The sequence below is a fragment of the Motacilla alba genome, chromosome 14, assembly GCF_015832195.1.
Source record: "Motacilla alba alba isolate MOTALB_02 chromosome 14, Motacilla_alba_V1.0_pri, whole genome shotgun sequence".
In the NCBI taxonomy this organism is placed as follows: domain Eukaryota; kingdom Metazoa; phylum Chordata; class Aves; order Passeriformes; family Motacillidae; genus Motacilla; species Motacilla alba.
The window spans coordinates 12,790,150-12,807,890 of record NC_052029.1 but is presented as its reverse complement, the minus strand read 5'-3'; the positions used below and the strand labels follow the sequence as shown (position 1 = coordinate 12,807,890).

Genomic DNA, 17,741 nt, shown 5'->3' with positions numbered 1-17,741 from the left:
CATAATGAGTTTATGCATGGAAAAGCTAACATTTGGGCAAAAGGAAACCTGTGCTTCATCAACTTCACACCACAGTAACCCCGGTGGAAAACCCTGCCTAACAGGGGTGAAGAAAAACCATTCTGGAGCAGGTTAATTGCCAAGTAAATCCCAGCGTGGCAACTCTGCAGGTAACTGAGACAGGTAAAGGGGCACAGCGATGTCAGCAATTGCCACATCTTCGCAATTAATCATTTATCTCTGCATTTTAGCGCATAATTCCACACCGATTCAGCTGAATCTAATCTTCCCACAGGAGTGCCAGCCTCGCTGCTGCTGCACCACAGCTCTGAGAACCACAGGATGCTGCCCATGGCCGGGGAGCATCTTCTAGGGACCGTTTTGTACAGAGCAAACAACCGAGCCCTGGAAAGCGGCAAATTGGCTCGAGCGCCCCGTTCCTGCCCTATGTGTTGACCCAGACTGTGGTCCTGGAGCTCCTGAAAGCCAAGCTTTTACACACAGCCACATTCCCCTGATGAAGTGGCAGAAACAGTGGCAGTAGGCAATTTATTTGATTAATAAGGCACTTAAGGCAAGGCTCAGATTTCCGACTAGTCTGGAAAAGGAAACAATTTGGCTGTTGCTCCTCTGCGCCGAAAGCCATGAGGAGGAGGAGGCACTTCAGGGAGGGCTTCCCTGGCCCTGGGGTAGCAGCCCCAGCCCCATCCCCAACCCCCTCCCCAGGCCCCTCAAGCTGCTCACCACCCATCGTAGCCACAGGCTGGTCTCGCTGGCCGTGCGCACGGTGACGCTGCCGGGGGCCACGTCCGGCGGGGCCTGCAGGGTCTGGATGACCCGCGAGGGTTGGCTCAAGGGGCTGGGGCCCACCACGTTCACCTGCCGCATCCGAAACCTGCAGCAAGGGGGGAAAGAGGCAGCAAGTGCAGCTGTCAGGGCTTGGGGAATGCTCCCTCTCTTCTCCAGGGAGGGAGGACGGGTGGAAATGTTCGAATTAGCGGCTTTCGAAACGTTCCGCAAAGGTCACCGCACGTGGGTCCCCTTTGTATTCACTGCTGAATGCTTGATGGTAACTGCTTTCAGATCCTCTCAGGTATTTAAAAAATGAAAATGAGATTAGCTTAGGGTCTATTAGAAACTTAGGTATTTGTGTGAGAAATTTATGTTAATTATACCAAGCCTGATGAGCTTATGCTGGCGGTAAGTGATTTTCTCTGGTGATGCTCATACAATACATTCAGAAAGGTATTAAAATATCAAACTTTGGATAGTCTCATTCCCTGTCAATATAAAAAATATACTGGAGATAACATTTCCCCTCAATTATGTGTTGAAAGAGGCTGATTTATCCCTGTGCTGCATTTTCAGCCTTCCTGCACAAGAAAGATTAAGTTATTTAATACGGATATGCATCTTTAAAAAATACCCTGTCTGCTTGAAACCATCTCTTCTACAATAGAAATCCTTATTGGGTCACAAAAGATTTAGGGAAATCTTTTTTTTTACAGGGAGCACCACATAATTAAGATGTGTTGTATATTTCAGATACTCTCACCCATCACAAACAACTGGAAGCACCCAGCACTTGTACATAAATACGTGACCTGCTCATACTAAACCCTTAATTTTTGGACCTAATGACAGAGCTTGGGAAAAGGATGAGCCAGTCAACACAGCAGTGTTTATTTACCTGCTCTAATCTCCCTCCAAAGTGCACTGAAGGAAACACATTTAAAAAATACTGATTTCACCCTCAAACGCTGGCCCAAAATATAGGGAAGAAGAATGGCCTGTAAGGATGTGCTCTGATAATCAGCTCTCACCATGCATTTCCTCAGTGAGCAATGACTGAAGCTGGTAAGGGGACAACAAATCCATTTGGCAACAGCTTTCTAGGTTTCAAAAATTTGTATAAAGACTGAAGCAAAACCAAAAAAGTTCCTATCTGTGCGTGCAGGAGAGGCAAAAAATAGGCAATATTCAAGGAGCTGCCTTGAAATGAAAAAAAGTTAAAGGAAAGTGGATGTGTGAAAGAGCCCAGCATAAGTAGGACCATTCTAGAATTTAATGGATACAAGAGAAAAATGAGATGTAAGAATAAAATAAACCAAAAAGTTTAACAACTGGGAAAAAACAATCAGCCCAAATTTCTCATATTCTTTATTATTTGCTATCCCAAAAATGTTTCTCCATGCACCTGTCTGGGTGTGCAAGTTTTCCTTATTCTTGATGGGCAGTGGAGGCTGAACTGTGATACAACCTGCACTTTCTTGCTCACCCCTGCCTTTTCAGCTTTAGGATCTGTCTTTATGAGGAGAGCAAAATCCTCTTAACCTGAAGATAATTTTCCTAAACCTCTGCACCAGAAATCTCTACTTAAGTTCAAAAAAATTTTCAAAGACCTTTTAGTAAAACGTTTAGCTCTGGAAGATGAGGTTTAAAACACTTCAGTGGAGAGTTAGTGAGAAATTCAATATGTTCCTAAGTTTGTGACCAAGGGAGGAAAATTACATGCCAGCACTGTGTCAGTTGTAAATTACACGAGCTCTCCTTGGTTGCTCCTACTCCTGGCTTACAACAGCACATGGGTTAGCTAATAGCCCCTTCAGCCAGCACAAAATGGACAAGTTTCTAGAGTGCTGATTTAACACTTGCCACTGGATTTCCTTTCCACTAGCCTCTACATTAGCAAGCTGGATCATGAAAGTATTTTTCATTAGGGCTGAGTACCTCAAATTCTCCAGTCTTGTCTATACCACAGCATCACTTGGATTGGATTGATTTAAAAATCAATCTCGTTTAACTGGGGTGCACCCACAATGCAGAGTCACCTCAATCAGTTTAGGCATTGCTTATATCTATTAAGCTTACCTTGGTAAATTCCTATAAACAAAGGTTTCATCTAACTGATGTTACCAAATTAAGTTAAATCAATAAAGAGATGTTTAAGCTGATGCAAATATGTAATTACAGGTTTGCACCAGTTTAACTACGATTGATTTGTCGCTGGCTGATGTTCCACTGGTGCTCTCTCTTCAGGGAGGGAAGTCACAGGATAGCAGTTACTTTTACAAGCACCTCACTGAGCACTTGAATTTCCTTCTCAACTGGATTTTATGTGAATTACAATTAACAATATCGGATTGGTAATTTTAAGTATAACCTATGAAAACAGCAAAAGTTTTCCCTTTTGTTCAGATTATAAAACTCAGCCAGATGTTTCTGAATAGGAAAGCTGTTTCATGCTGCTATTTACTCATTTTTTTTCCATATTGCAGACAATTACCTGCTGTTCTTACCTGTAATGAGTGTAAGGAGTGAGGTTTGGTACCTCCAGCATCTGAGCATCAGGTTCATTCTCCACCTCATGAAGAGTCACCCATTCTTCTTCATCACCCAACACACCAACCTGTACAAGGGAGAGGTTAGAAGGAATACAAAGTAGGTTATATATATATATCTATCTAAATATATATATAAATAAATACATCTAACCTCTTTTACAATGTCTGTCATCACAGCAGTGGAAGCACAAATGCTGTTAAACACATTTTCCAGTTCATACTAATTTTTATATGACTAGTTATTTGTAAAGAGAAAACGCACCCAAGTTAGCCAAGTCTCCTTGTACCTGATCGGACTTCACTGGATCCTGTGATAAGATCCATTCCAGAAAAAACACCAAGAGAGCAATAATACCCTGTTCAATCTTCCTGCCACAATACAAAAGTATCAAGTAGTAATATAAGAGAATGAAAAATAGCCCTGATAATAACTCGCAGGAACTGATGCATACTAAGTAAGTCTCAATGGAGGCAAAATGCCATGGAAATGAAGACAGAGAAACAAGAACAAAGTCAAAGAACAAAAGTGTTTTAACCTCATCTGCTGCTCTGCACTTAGACCAGACTTTTCCATGAGCAACCCTTTGTAGTAATTAATCACAACATGTTGCCCAACATGGGCCCTCAGCCACAGCAGTGTTAGAAGGGACTAAACACTGATGAGAATTGAGCATTGCTTTCTATGCAGCTTTCTGGAGATTAAATGAAGATGAATCAGGACTTAAAAGGAAACCAACAGGGAATGAGAGAGAGGCCAGAGCCTGACCTGGAAGATGCAGCACATGTGGGCAGGGCTGTGCCTGAGCCATGGGAGGACAAGGGGAGAAGAGAAGAGTTGGATGGCTGGGCTCCACTTTGGAGATTTGCAGGTGCTGAAACCCAGGGGAGCTCGGGCAAGGTCCCTGGAATAACTCCCCAGCACTGAGCATGTTCCTCTGGTGTTCCAACCTCACCACAAAGGGTGGGTGCAGCCCAATTCCCTTGCCCTGGTATCCACAGTCAGGGGCTGAAGGGTGCCAGAGGGTACCTGGGCAGCTCTTCCTTCAGTGTCTATTCACAGACTTAACATCCACCAAGACACCTTATCCCTTTTTCACCTACTGACACTATCTACTCCCACAGGCTGCTGGGGCAACACATTCCAGAAGCTCACAACCCACTGTGTAAAGAGCCATTTCCTTTAATCTTTTTTAAACAGATTCCTTGCAAGTTCTGTGTACGAGTTACAGCCACAGACACTGTCAAACACTCGACAGGCACCACAGCCCCAAGTATCTTGCATACCCTGAGTACTTCAAATAGAAAATTAGGTTTCATTCACTCTTTTCTTTTTTTTCCCCCTTCAGAAGAAGCAGCCTGATTTATTTATAGATATTTTAGTTCTTCGCTCACCCAGGACTTGATGTGCTGCATATTTATGTTTGTGCATGAAGAAATGACACAAAGAAAATTAGGCCAGAGAAGTAAGCTCTGCATTGCACTGTGGAAAGAAGCCTCTCTCATCTTCCCAGCAGAACACTGACTCCTTGGAGGATGTGGCTGGACAGGTCTTGATGGGCCTTTCAGGCTTGTGGGGGATCAAGGTCACTGCCATAGACCAAACAACATATAAAATAGATGGTAGTGACAATTATGGACCTTTTAAAATTCCCAGTCCTAACTAAGCTTCATAAATTGTAGTGACGCCCATGGATGTGGAAGCTGAAGGGAAACAAGGTGAGACAGGTCTGCATGGTAAAACAGAACATCCCTAAGCTGAACCTCGAGAACAAAGAGTCGATAAAGAGATTTAAAAGAAAACAAAAAAGCCCTACACAAACAAAGAAAGGATGAGAGTGTTGCTTTCAGTCAAGGAGACAGAGAACACTTTTTATTAAATGAATTTTCTATTAATACTGTAGGAAGTCTCTAGTAAATGCTTATTTTTGCAAATTTTGCACGTAACAGCATCACCTCCAAGTGCTGCAGTAATTGTATAGCAACAATCCACAGTGCTCTGGAGGCTGCAAATAATCTCCAGTGGTGACTAAGTTGTCTTTTTTGTATTCTAAGAGCAGTAAGAGCTTTTAAAATATTTCTTACCTAACAAAATAATGAGAAAAAAAAAAAAAGGACCCACAGGTTGCCATTGCTGTGCAGAGCAAGCAGGTCATTTATACACATTAAGGACCACAAGGCCCAGCAGGGCTGACATTGCCTCAGTGAGACATTTTCTGGTGGGCTGCAAAGGGGGAAATATTAAGGATCTTGTACTAGGTCCATGTTGCTCGGAAGAAGTTTAATTTGTTTATTTAATATATATATATACATATACATAAATATACATACACATACATACATATATATATACAAATATATATATATATATGTATCTATATCTATATGTATTCTCAGAAGTGAGCCTTAGAAGAAAACCTTCAGTGATGGACTTCATATTTTTAACTTCCCCAAAATCTATAGCAGATTCCAAGTTTCAGGCTGTGGAAGGAAAAGGAAACTATTTTTGCTGAAACACTCTGATGTCAGATCAGAGGAAACTTATCAGTTTCAAGAATCAGAGTACAAAGGGATTCCCACGGGGCAGAAAGAACCACGGGCAGTGGTTGGGATAAAAGAGTCCTTTTGGGGCAGGAGAGCCCACTCTGAGCTGCTCTGCAGAACATCAAGTGAAGTTAAAGGCTTTTCTTTCTTGTAGCTGGTTTTTTGGATAACAGTGTATGCACACTTCAGAGCAGGATGGTGTTTGTTGACAGATCACACACGCTCGTGGGTGCTTTGTTTTGGGAGGCAGATGAGGCACCAGCTGCTTTTCTGTTACCATCAGCAGAAAACCTCCTCGAGGAACACACTCTGCACCTTCCCAGCTCCCTGTGCCACTGGGCCACAGGCCCCAGGGATCCCAGCACTGCCACAATAAAAACACCTCTGTCCCTCGAGACACTTCATAGAATGCTCAACAACCATCAGCCATCACTGCTCAGCACATATTCATTGCCACCCCTCAGCTGCTCCCAAGGCAATACATTCAATAAAAGGCCATATTCCTTTATTATTGCAGAAATGAGACAGTGTAAAACAATATTGGGAGTGATGTCAGAACCTTTTACTTCCCCATGCATTAGTTTCTCCATTTCTTAAAAGGAAAACGTTACATATTTTATAAAATGACTCAACATATTCTGATGGAATGCACTGCATGAGCAAAGTTGCAGAATTCTGACTTTAAAAAGAAAACCCAAAACATTAAAATTTGGCACGAAAAAACCATGTGTATAAGACAGCAATGCCTCCAGAACTTCAGTTACAAAGTACTAACTGCGGGAAAGGAACACACAATGTTTCTGTACATTACAGAGGTAGCCCTTGTCCTGCTATAGTTCAAGATGTGCCAGAGTTTTCGTTTTAGGGGTTCATAACTCACACATTTGAAATCGCTTTGGGAGAAATTCGGTTCAGGGGATGTCAGCCCAGGTGCAATTTTTTTTCTTACTAAATCCTTACATCGATTCAGCCATTTTTGATTTAGAGATTGTCAAGGGCATAAAACTGTCAGAGTTTCAGACACTTTATTTACCAGCTCCGAAGTGAAAACAACACCCAGAGAATCGCCTGGTGCAATGGATGAATCCTATCTGGGTCACTGGCTTCACCCACAAAACCACACAAATTCATGGCTAAAGTTGCAACTTCTTTCCCAACTCACAGCTTTAGAAGGCAACACAGAGATAATACTTTAAAGGTTTTACCACTTTGAAACTCTGCTCCTGCTCACCATGACATTCATACAAAAATCGTTCTAAAAACAGCAGAAAGGCTTGAAGCAAAAACTCTCTATAATAGCCCATACACTCATGGCTCCAGGAAATGTGATGCCTCTTCAGAAACATCTTTTCAGCCATTCTGCAGCTCTTGTGCTGCCTGGAAATAATGTTAATCACCAGAAAAACACATCTGACTGGGCAGAAGTTACCCCACATTCTGTAATCAGCTCGATGGTGTGGACTGAGCACCCACCAAGGCATAGCCAGGGTGGGTTGAAAATGGGTGATCCTCAAGGTCCCTTCCAACCCAAACCATTCCATGATCAATTTAGACACATTTTTCCTGAAAAAAAACCCAGGAAAAATGCAACACAAGAAAAACAAGAAACTGGATTGCAACTGCCAGAGAGCACAAACATGAAACTACATGAACACCAGCACGGATTTGTAGTCATTCTTGGCTAAAAATTGCAAAAAAAAAAAAAAAAAAAGTCTGCAATATATGCTCTAACTGCATCTGAGAAGACAGGATGGCTGGAAGGATTTATTGAACTTCTTTGTAGAGGAACAGGTTACCTGTGAGTGTCAATGCCACAAGGCAGGGGGACTGCTGATCCCTCTGAACAAGTGTCAGTGGAACCTTTATACTGCATTTGAGCCTCATCCCTTTAATTTAAACTCTATGTAATAAAAAATAAAATGTTAGAAGTATTTTTTAAACAGCATTGGTACAGTTTTGTATTTCTCTGTTTGGAAATCCAGTTTCTCCCAGTCCTGAGTCTAGATAAAATGATGGAAAAGAAACAATCTAGGTATTTTTTTAAAAATCCCTTGAAAAGTACAGAATGTACCTTCACTAGAAACACAGAAATGGGATTTTTAATGCTTGATATTTCAATATCTACCAACACTAAACTCTTAAAGACTTGATCTCCTCTCATGCTCATTGACATAATTGAGAATTAGTTCCACAGTGGCTCCCTTGAATTTACACCCAAGAACAAAAAGCAGAAACCAAGGCCAGATGCACAAAAATTTCACGTCAGCTGGAACTCCCAGCTGTGTTTCTCATCCAAATTGTTCATGAAGGATCAGACTTCAGAAATGGCTCTTAGCCAAACTGGAGCACTTGGAACATTTTCTAGACCTGCCCTCACCAAGGAAGCTTTCTGCCAAATAAAGGAACAAAGAAGAAAAACACGTCGGTGGCAGGTTGGTTGTGTTTGTGAATACAAAACAGCTGAATTTTGTCTGTAAGGACTCAGACATTGAGAGTGAAAGGTAAATTCCCAGTGGAGATGGAAGAGAAGAGTCAGAATTATCAGAGATGTCCAAAGCAAAGGTGTTGCCCAGCTTACAGAGAGGGAGGGATGTAGATGAAGTCCCCAAATCACAGATTAGTGTTTTATAGCTGAATGTCATCCTGTCCCTTGGCAATGCCATCAGCTTTAAAATCAGTGTGCAAAACCACCCTTAAGTGGCTTTTAATTTAATGCCAAGGCGTGAAACACTTAACACTGCTATTAAAAGCTGTACATGGGTCAGTGATTGAAAGATCCAGAAGGACAAAACCCCTCCCTCCATTCCAGTATTGTACAGACACAGCCCTGCAATCCAACACAGTTCTAAGGAGCAACTATGGCTGTCTGAGCTAAAATACAGATGTTGCAACATCAGCCTGCACCCCAGCATGGACAAATCCCTGCTAAGAACAGATCACATGAAGGCAGAAATGGAGACTGGGGTGGAGCTGGCAGCAAAAAACAATTTTGCAAAAGCTCTTTGAAAGGTGGGCAGGTTTAAGTCAGTTTAGATCCAAGTGGAGACAGAGGCATTCCTGCCCTTATCTTTGCTCTCAGTGCCATGTCCACACCCCCTCCCCTCACAATGATGTTCTGATCACACACAGCCTGTGCAGAGTTGATCTATCTGAAAATCATTTGTTCGTGGCTGGATCAAAGCTCGCAGCAGCTCCGGGTCTGATCCTGTGTCAGCGCACACAGAAGGCAAGAGGAGGAAAAGTCTTGGTAAGGGGGATGGGGAGAGGGAACAGGAGGACAACCAGAGCTCTGCTTTAGATTGGCTGAAAGTGCTGTGAAATTGCACTTTCAGAGAGAAAGAGTTTGAGAAGAGTGCTGGCAGAAAGGGGCTGTGAACAAAGGATTATACGCAGCTGTCATCCTGGAAACAGGATTTGCTATATCCTCGAGGACTCACCAATTTCACTGCATACCTGAACTGATTTTCATTAATCAGGTGAGCAAGAGTTTTTATTTCTTCCTGAAATCCACTAGGAGCAACAATTCTTGTTGTGCTGAAGCTGAGCAGTGAGGTGTGGTGCAGCAGAAACTTGTAGGGTTGCTGTGGTTAAAAGGACTGCCCAGATTCTACAAGGACTTGGCTGTGCTCCTTTCCCAAAAGAAGCAAATAATTCTTGGAGCTGTCAGAACCAAAACCCCCTGGACTTTTCTAGTGATGCATGAGATGTTGGTGAGGGTTTGTGAACAAGAAAGACCCTTCCTGCACAACGAGGACTGTTCAAACCACTGTTTGTACCCAGGATTCTGCAGATGAACTTCATGGTAATTATCACTGCAGTTATAAAGCATTCAAATTTGCTTCACTTCTGCAGCATTCTGCAACTCACTGAATTAACAAACTCCTACCAACATCAACGTGGTGTTCCAGCAGGAAAATGCTCCTCAGAATGCGCTAAGCCACCATATTATTGGATTTTGGTGTTTAATTCTGTAATATGCCATAATGTGTATATAAATGGCACAAAATGTTCCAACTTGTTCACAACAATCTCATTACCAAGTGAAGTGATTGTATCAACATGTCTAAGTGGTGACGGTGATTTAAGAAGTCCAACATTTGGTCTTAAAAACAGATTATAGTATTTATAAAGACCTGTGGGAGGAAAGGAAGAAGCAAAGCTCATCTGTCAGGAGAACAAATGAGGAATATATAACTCCTCCAAGGCATAATGACAGCAGAAAGAGGGATATTGTTTAAAGCTGATGAAGAAGAGAATTCATCCTATTCATATCTAGAGGCCTGGATAGAAAACCTTGATATATTCCATTACAAGATAGAAAAATACACTCAATCGCATGAATAATGGTATCTTTACTGTCCTGTGCAATTCTTCCTATACTTCTGAATCTACGAGATAATAATTCCAAACTTTTGAAAAGACACCTCACAGAACCTAAACACAAGTTTCAAATCCTTTTCAAAATAGGAAGATGGACTAAAGCTCTGCTGTGTGTGCCTGGTGTTCTTCTGAACATAAACAAAATCCCATGTGAATTATTTAAAGGATAAGCATTCTCACATGCTTATATATACACATATATATTATACATCACATTTTTCTGTTGTTCTTCTGAACTGAAGGCCCAGCATTGATCTGACCCTCCTCTCCCTGGCTGACACAGACATTTCTGAACTGAACCCCTCAAACTCCCCTGCACCCCAAAATTCCCAGAACCCCCGGGACAGCAACTCCAGCATTTACAGAGGAGCTCTGCTCCAAAGTTAAATAAAAAACTGAAATCCCAAGAGGAATTAATTAGTTAGGCTCATTTTAACCCCCCAGAAACTTCATTAAGATAATTTTGTCAGGGACATACCTGGCCTTCCACTATCCACTTGCAGATGGAGGTTTTGCCATCATATCCTGGGCGGAATTGAAGTGTGGCAGAGCGAGGGCTGATGTTGGAAATCACCAGGTTGGTTGGAGCACCTGGAAGTTCTGGAGAAACAGAAAAATAAACGAGAGGTAGAAACATCTTTGTCTAGGAGCCAGTAACACAAGCTGACATTCAGTTTCGAAGAGAAAAGGGCTCTATTTGCCCTAGTTGTGGTTATTTTTCTTTTCTTTTTGGCAGAGTTTTACCCACAGCTTTACTATTTCTGCTCTCTGAGCATGCACCACATCGTTACAGATCAAATGAGAAAAGAAAGAGCACATCTACAGAATTACAGGCACTGTTTTAGAAAAGCTTGCCAATGAACAAATCCTGGTGGTTTTTGAGGGAAGGCACTTCCCAGCTCCAGGTCTGCCAAGTCACCTAATTCCACTGAACTTCTGTTTCCCTAGAATTAAATTACAATAATGTTTATTTACTTCTTAGAGGACATACAACTACAACTGGAAAAAACTCAAAGTTTTGGGTAGTGTATTTAATATTGACCTATAATATCTAGGTTTTCCAGGGCATTTCTAAAGCCTGATTAAAGTAGATGATTTTTTTTTCAGTTCCTGTAGCAAATTAAGAGGGTGACCTCCTACTAAGAAAAATATGAAGCCTCAATCAGATCTTTGCCTCCCATCAGTCAAGATTACAGTGGCATTTACATTTTTAATATCATCTGAATTAACAACAAAAGCAAGTTCAGGAAAGACATTAAATATAGAGTGTTTATAATAAATTCTCAATAGTTACCCGCATCTATAACAAGTGGAAATAACTATTATAATCAGTAATTACATAATGGAAGGTGTCCCTGCCCATGGCAGGGGGTTGGAACTAAATTATCTTTCAGGTCCCTTCCAACCCAAACCATTCTGTAATTTTATGAAAATGCTGCACTCTGTGCAACTGCAAAAGGCCAAAAAATGGGCAGGGTTTTGGCATATATTTCAGATATGCACAAATACCCAGAATTTCTTGGTTCTTACTTCACATTTGTGGGAACCACGATCGATCAACTAACCCTGCCCAAGTGGGATAATGCTGTTATCTGGCAGGCACCCTGCCAGCAGATATCATGGCATTGATCCAGTCTGCAGCTTGTCATAATTACCTATGATTAGGGAACAGAAGGGCAAACATACTTTAGGACACACAGAAAAGTTAAATAATACTGGGGAAGGGAAAAATTGGATTCCCTCAGTGATGAGCAATAACTGCTCCACTTTGGAAAATTCTACTTCTGTAACCTCTGTATTTTCTGTACTTTCTTTTTAAAATTCTACACTCTGCCCCATCCAGTGTAAAAAGCAAACTAAACAGCCAATTCACCTCTCTGCTCATTTGACATATGAATTGGCTGTTTAGTTTGCTTTTTACACTGGATGGGGCAGAGTGTAGAATTTTAAAAAGAAAATACAGAAAGGGTAAATGTACAGGTGCCCAAATGGTTACTCAGACAATGTGAGACATAACTGCCTCCTCCCAAATACTTTTTCAGGCCAAAACTTCAAATTCTTGTAAATAAGATTTTAGTTTCACTATACAAGTGAAACACTCATAGTTGACATAAGCTATATTACTTCCACATGGAAAATCCTTTCCCTTTTAATATCACCCAAACTCTGTTTTTTCCCCCAAAGCAACACTTTGAATTGATTCAGGCTTTATTCTGATGTCACTTTGTAAATGTCAAGAGATTCTGTATTGTATCCACTTTATTACTTTGTCCATTCCATTGTCATACTCACACATTTCTTTTTGTATTTGTATTAAACATCCTCAACTTCCTGGAAATTTCAAACTCCAAATATCTTCACGTTAACATTTCAGTCTGTTCCAAAAATTAAATCCAAATTACGCGGCAAAGAACTCCAGTGCTTGACAAATAAAATTTTTATTACCGCCGAGCTGAAGTAACCCGTGACCTTTGGACCACAGAAACACCAAGAACCAGCAGGTTTTGTTTTGTTTCCTGCAGGCTGACCAACCTGGGGGCACTCCAGAGGAGATGGTGGAGGAGGTGACCCCGCCGCTGCCCTGGGCGGTCACGGCCGCCACCTCGATGGTGTAGGTGGTGAGGGAGGACAGCCCCGTGATCTTGTACTCCAGGGTGCTGTTGGACAGGCTGCGGGCCAGGCGGGACTCGTTCCTGCCGTACACCTCCCAGGAGAGCTGGTACCCTGCAAAACAGATCACCCACAGCTCAGGGGGCACCAATAACCCAGAGAATTCCTGTGTGGGCTTGTGGGCAATGGTGGATCCTCGTTCCATATGCCATTCCTTCTGATCACCTTCTATAAACAGAAAAAAGCCCTCCTTGATGTAAACACGGGCTAAAATACCCAAGTATTTTTAAAATATTGTTATTTCCAATAAACAATTAACTTCCAAAACAATTAATACCCCACATAGCATTATCTCTCCTTGTCAGGAGGACATGAGGTCTCAGCTTTTTTTTTTTTTCTATGCTTGGTATGAAATAGCCTGGAAACCTGGAAATAACCTGACAGAAAGATGGACTTTCATTCTGTGAACTCCACAAAGCAAACAGGAAGCAACAGTGGAAAATATAACATCTACTGGACTATCTAATTAAAAATCTCAATGTGCTTAGTAGGGCTTTCTCCCTTTGCATGCTGAAGTAACCTTCAGTGCTGCCTGTCTAGAAATACTTAGAAACCTGACAATAACAAGCAGGCAGGAACATTGTGGGAATCTTCTAGGAACTAAAAAACCTCTACTCCCCACCGCTTGTTCCTTGCAGAAATCCTTCAGCAGGGTGAATCATTATCCTTTCTTTCAAAACCATCTTGGAGCCAATGCATTGTCCAAAGCTGCACCTGCCCTGACCTCCATATTATTCCTCTATCATAACCAGACTTTCCTTTTTATCTCTTTGATAACCACTTGCCTTCCAAGAACTTTTGAAACTTTCCACTGTCTGATTTGCTCAATTTTACCTCCAAATCTGCTTGTCCTCCTCCTGCCCAGTCCCACTTTATTCTCATTTGAACTCATGTGAACCTCGCTGTGCCAGTCCTTGGAGAGCATGTCTGAAAAGTTTGCTTGATTGCTGCTTTCTTTGTGATTTGACTCAGAGGGTGAAAAAAAAAAATACACATAGCTCTTGAATGCCTGTGAAATTGAAGTGAGTGAAAAGGACTAACAGAAAGGAATCCCACTGAGTGAACCATGCACAAGGCAAACTGGCTAGAGAAACTCCCTACTGGGTTCCTGTTCCCATCATCCAAGATGAGGAATTCAGACCAGTTGGAGGGCTTGAAGGGTTTTTTTAATTTTTTTTTTAAATAAAAAGACATGATAAGCTGATTAACATACATGAATTGATGTAATAAAATCCCTCGTGGTATTAACCAGCAAAAAAGCATCATCTCATGAGCCAAAAGCATGGTGAGACAAACATTTCTGCAAGAGTCTGAGAGGTGTGAGACGTTCTCAGTCCTCTCTTTTGAGCTGCCATCACTGACAGGGATTCATCTTGACCTGATTTTGCATGAAAATGGGCTCGGTGTGCTCACACAGTCACTAATTACATTTCAGGTGATAAAGGGAGGTGATGCTTCAACAATTCCAGCTACACCACGAATGCTCCTCTGACTTCGCGCTGCAGAGGGGAAGGGGAAAAACTCCTGATAGCTCATCTGGAACTGGTTTTAAACAATTATCTGAGTGGGAATTAATTAACTCAGTAATTTACCGATGTCTTGGAAACACTGTGGTGTTTTGATGCTTTCTGGATAGGCTTAAGAATCATTTGCCAGACCAGAGCTGATGTAGCACAGACAGGATTGTAATCTATAGGAAGATTTTGACAAAGTTTAAGGGCTCTGTTGCCTGAATTAACAGAGGACGAGCAGAAAGGTGGGGGCTGACTGTCCCCTGTGTTTGATGCTCAGTCAAGAGGCACGAAGGAGTTGCAGACAGAAGGAACATCACAAGCACCCTTTTCTTTCAATAGCTGTGGGTGCAGCCTGTTCCAGACAATAAATAACTACAGGAAGATAAGCAGGGGACTTTTAATGCTCCCTCTATCCATTTGTTACTTATGGACAATAGAAAGTGTCACTCAGCACACACCAGGCAATCTTCAGTGATTGAGATATCTCCTCTCCTATCTGGATAAGCTTAGGTTATACATCAAATGTTGGTGATTATTCTTTGGACATTTTATCTCTTTTCCCTTGTGACCACAGAAGAGACCCAGCTTTCCCACCCATTAAGCACATAGTCCCTATGTATTTATTTTCTAGGGAAAAAAAAAGAAAAATGTTCACCAAGAAAAATATCCCAAGTTCCCGTGTAAATTGAAGAAAAGGCAAAGAGGCAGTATTTACTGTCAGGGATTTCAGTCCCCAATGCATAGTTAAATTCCAGTCATATAAAAGATGAGAACAGAAAATCTGTAGATACACAGCGAGCAGACACAAAGCCAAATGCAATCAGGCATAACAAAAACAGATTGGAAAAAAAAAAGTGCTGAAGGAAAGGAACAACAAGCACTGCACCCCCAAGTAGCACTCCAGCCACACTGAGTGGCAGATGGGCAGAACTCTGGGCCATGTGGCTGGTGAGAACATGCTCCCTGTGCTACAGATGTGATCCCTGCCAGAAACGTGCCTGGGCAGCACAGCTGGATTTTCCAGAGGGTTTCCCCCGGCTCTGGTGTGAGCGAGGATAAGAAAGGTGCCACAGATCCTCCCCCCACGCTCTGGCACTCCACAAAACACTGCCTAACGGGAACTAATGACCAGAGGAGCTTCAGAAATAATTTTCTGTTGATGTGGAGTAAATTCTCTACACGAGAGCACTACACCCAATCACAAACTGTCCGTCCACATCCAGATCCTCATAAATCAACGTTTGCTGAGGGAACGAGGAAGATACTGAGATTTACAGCAAGAGTAATGGGCAATTTCCCAGAGCAGGTTGGCTGCTGGGCACTCCCTCCGTGCTTCCCTCCTCCCAGAGCCCGTGCAGGGAACAAGAAGGTCCAGTAAAGACATCAATGAGCAGAAATGATGAATAATTGCCTCCCTGAGCACTCAGATCTCCAAGCAGCCCTCTCTAAACCTTTGAGGTGCTCAGGGCATGAACAATTTTGCTGTTCTTCTATCCCAAATGCAATTTGCATCATTAAGGAGGTTTCTTTTTCCTTATAGACTCTGCTGGGCATTTTCACACCAATGTCTTCAGTTGATTCCTTCTGAAACAATTTAGCCCAAATACAACCCAGTCCATCATTTGGCTCCATCGGTTTCAACTCATTCTGGGAGGGGCAGCATGTTTTTAGCAAAATAATTCTGCAGCACCAAGCACAGAGCTGCTACCTGCTGCTTAACAAGGACCAGTATTACATCACCCTGGGTGGAGGTACCTAAATTTAAGCACTTGGGCTTGAAAGGCTTTGGCCATCCTCACTGAATCAATACTGCTCTGCTTTCAGGAGTCATTAGTTTCTATTCTCAAACCACTTAAATCAGTGCATATTTCAGGCAGGTTTCCACGGTGGAGAGGCAGGAGATGATCTGCATGAGGACTCCACAAACAGCTCAGAGCACACAGCTACAAATGGTGCTCATCACAGATACACAGAGGAAAACACTGACAGGTGAAACCCTATCAAAATAATTACACCTGCCAAAGTTAAAATGCTTCAGGAAATTAGACTGATACAGCATTTCAGTAGTCAAGGGTCAGAAAATCTGATTTTTTAAGCTCCTAAAATGCATTTTTTTAAAAAAGATAACCCAATTAAAAAAATTAAACATTTTAACACTCTAAAACCAAAATATTTTGATCCACCCGAAATTATTTTCTCCCTAACAACCTCCAGTAATTTAAAATCTGGGAGCTTTTTTGAGCTTCAAAACCTTGCAAACCATTGTCAAATGGAACAGCCATCCTGTGCAGCTGCAATAGTTTCCCATCTGAAAACAATATTGCCTCTGTTGATAAGAACTAGAGGCTTCCTCAAGTATTTATACCTTCCTGTATGAAAAACAATGAAGTTGCTGCTGTTGTATCTACACTGGCACACAGTAAACAGATAAATAGCTTGTCAAATGGCAGACTCATCAAAGGGAAACAAGAGAGTTCTGAACCCTTGTGACAGTTTATAACAGATTAAGTAATGACATGCAAATTCCGTCACGCAGTCCACAGCCAGACCACTTGATCACAGAGGAAAGATTCTGCTGATTTCAGGCTTGGTCTTGATTGCAAACCTCAGCAATGCCAATCCAGACTTTGCAGCTGGGAGCTCTGTGTAGGGACCCCCCACCCTTGGGGCAAAGGCCAAGCACGGTCTCACAAATTTCCAAAAATTCAGTAAAGCAGGTGGAGGTCACGGAGGATTTAACAAGACCAGACACCCTGTGGGGAGCTGATTTCTAACACAAACTGCTTTTCCAGTAACCACAATCATGAGCTGCCAGTAATTGGAGCTGTACTTTGTGTAATACTCCCTGGTGACATCTCAATTACCCAGAGGAGGGGCCAGGAAGCCAGCAACAGCCCAAATTCTCCCTAAATGCTCCACTACACAGTTTTTCACTGCAGGAATGCAGTCCACCCCACACGCACTGAATAAAAAAAGAATAAAAAGCAGAGATAGCAGCTGATACCTGTGATGATGCCATTCTTCTCTACAGGTTCTTGCCAGCTGACCTTGAGTGAGGTGTCCAGAATCTCAGTGAAACTCAGGTGTCCCACAGCTCCTGGCTCTGGCAAATCAGAAAAGGATAGCTGTTAATAGGTGAACCCACTTAACTGGGATCAGATTCACAAGGCAGGGTTAGGGATGGAGAAATATGTCCCTGGGCCAGGGCTAAGGGAGGCTGGAAACCTCAGTGAGAGGAGAATGCAAGGTGGGAAGAAACACTCTGGCCATCATCTTGTCAATTATTTCACCC

The 17,741-nt window shown here is 42.2% G+C and overlaps 1 protein-coding gene across 7 annotated transcripts in view; it reads right to left on the bottom strand.

The window, feature by feature from the left end:
* The window catches only part of SDK1 (sidekick cell adhesion molecule 1), a 387,953-nt gene that overhangs the window by 83,771 nt on the left and 286,441 nt on the right, over window positions 1–17,741 (bottom strand). For all 7 annotated transcript variants that reach the window (XM_038151581.1, XM_038151583.1, XM_038151588.1 and 4 more), the window contains exons 21-25: window positions 17,454–17,552; window positions 12,798–12,989; window positions 10,744–10,865; window positions 3,300–3,409; window positions 745–895 (exon numbers count right to left, since the gene is read on the bottom strand). In XM_038151581.1, the coding sequence (XP_038007509.1) occupies window positions 745–895; window positions 3,300–3,409; window positions 10,744–10,865; window positions 12,798–12,989; window positions 17,454–17,552 (674 nt within the window). The remainder of the gene's footprint in view (window positions 1–744; window positions 896–3,299; window positions 3,410–10,743; window positions 10,866–12,797; window positions 12,990–17,453; window positions 17,553–17,741) is intronic.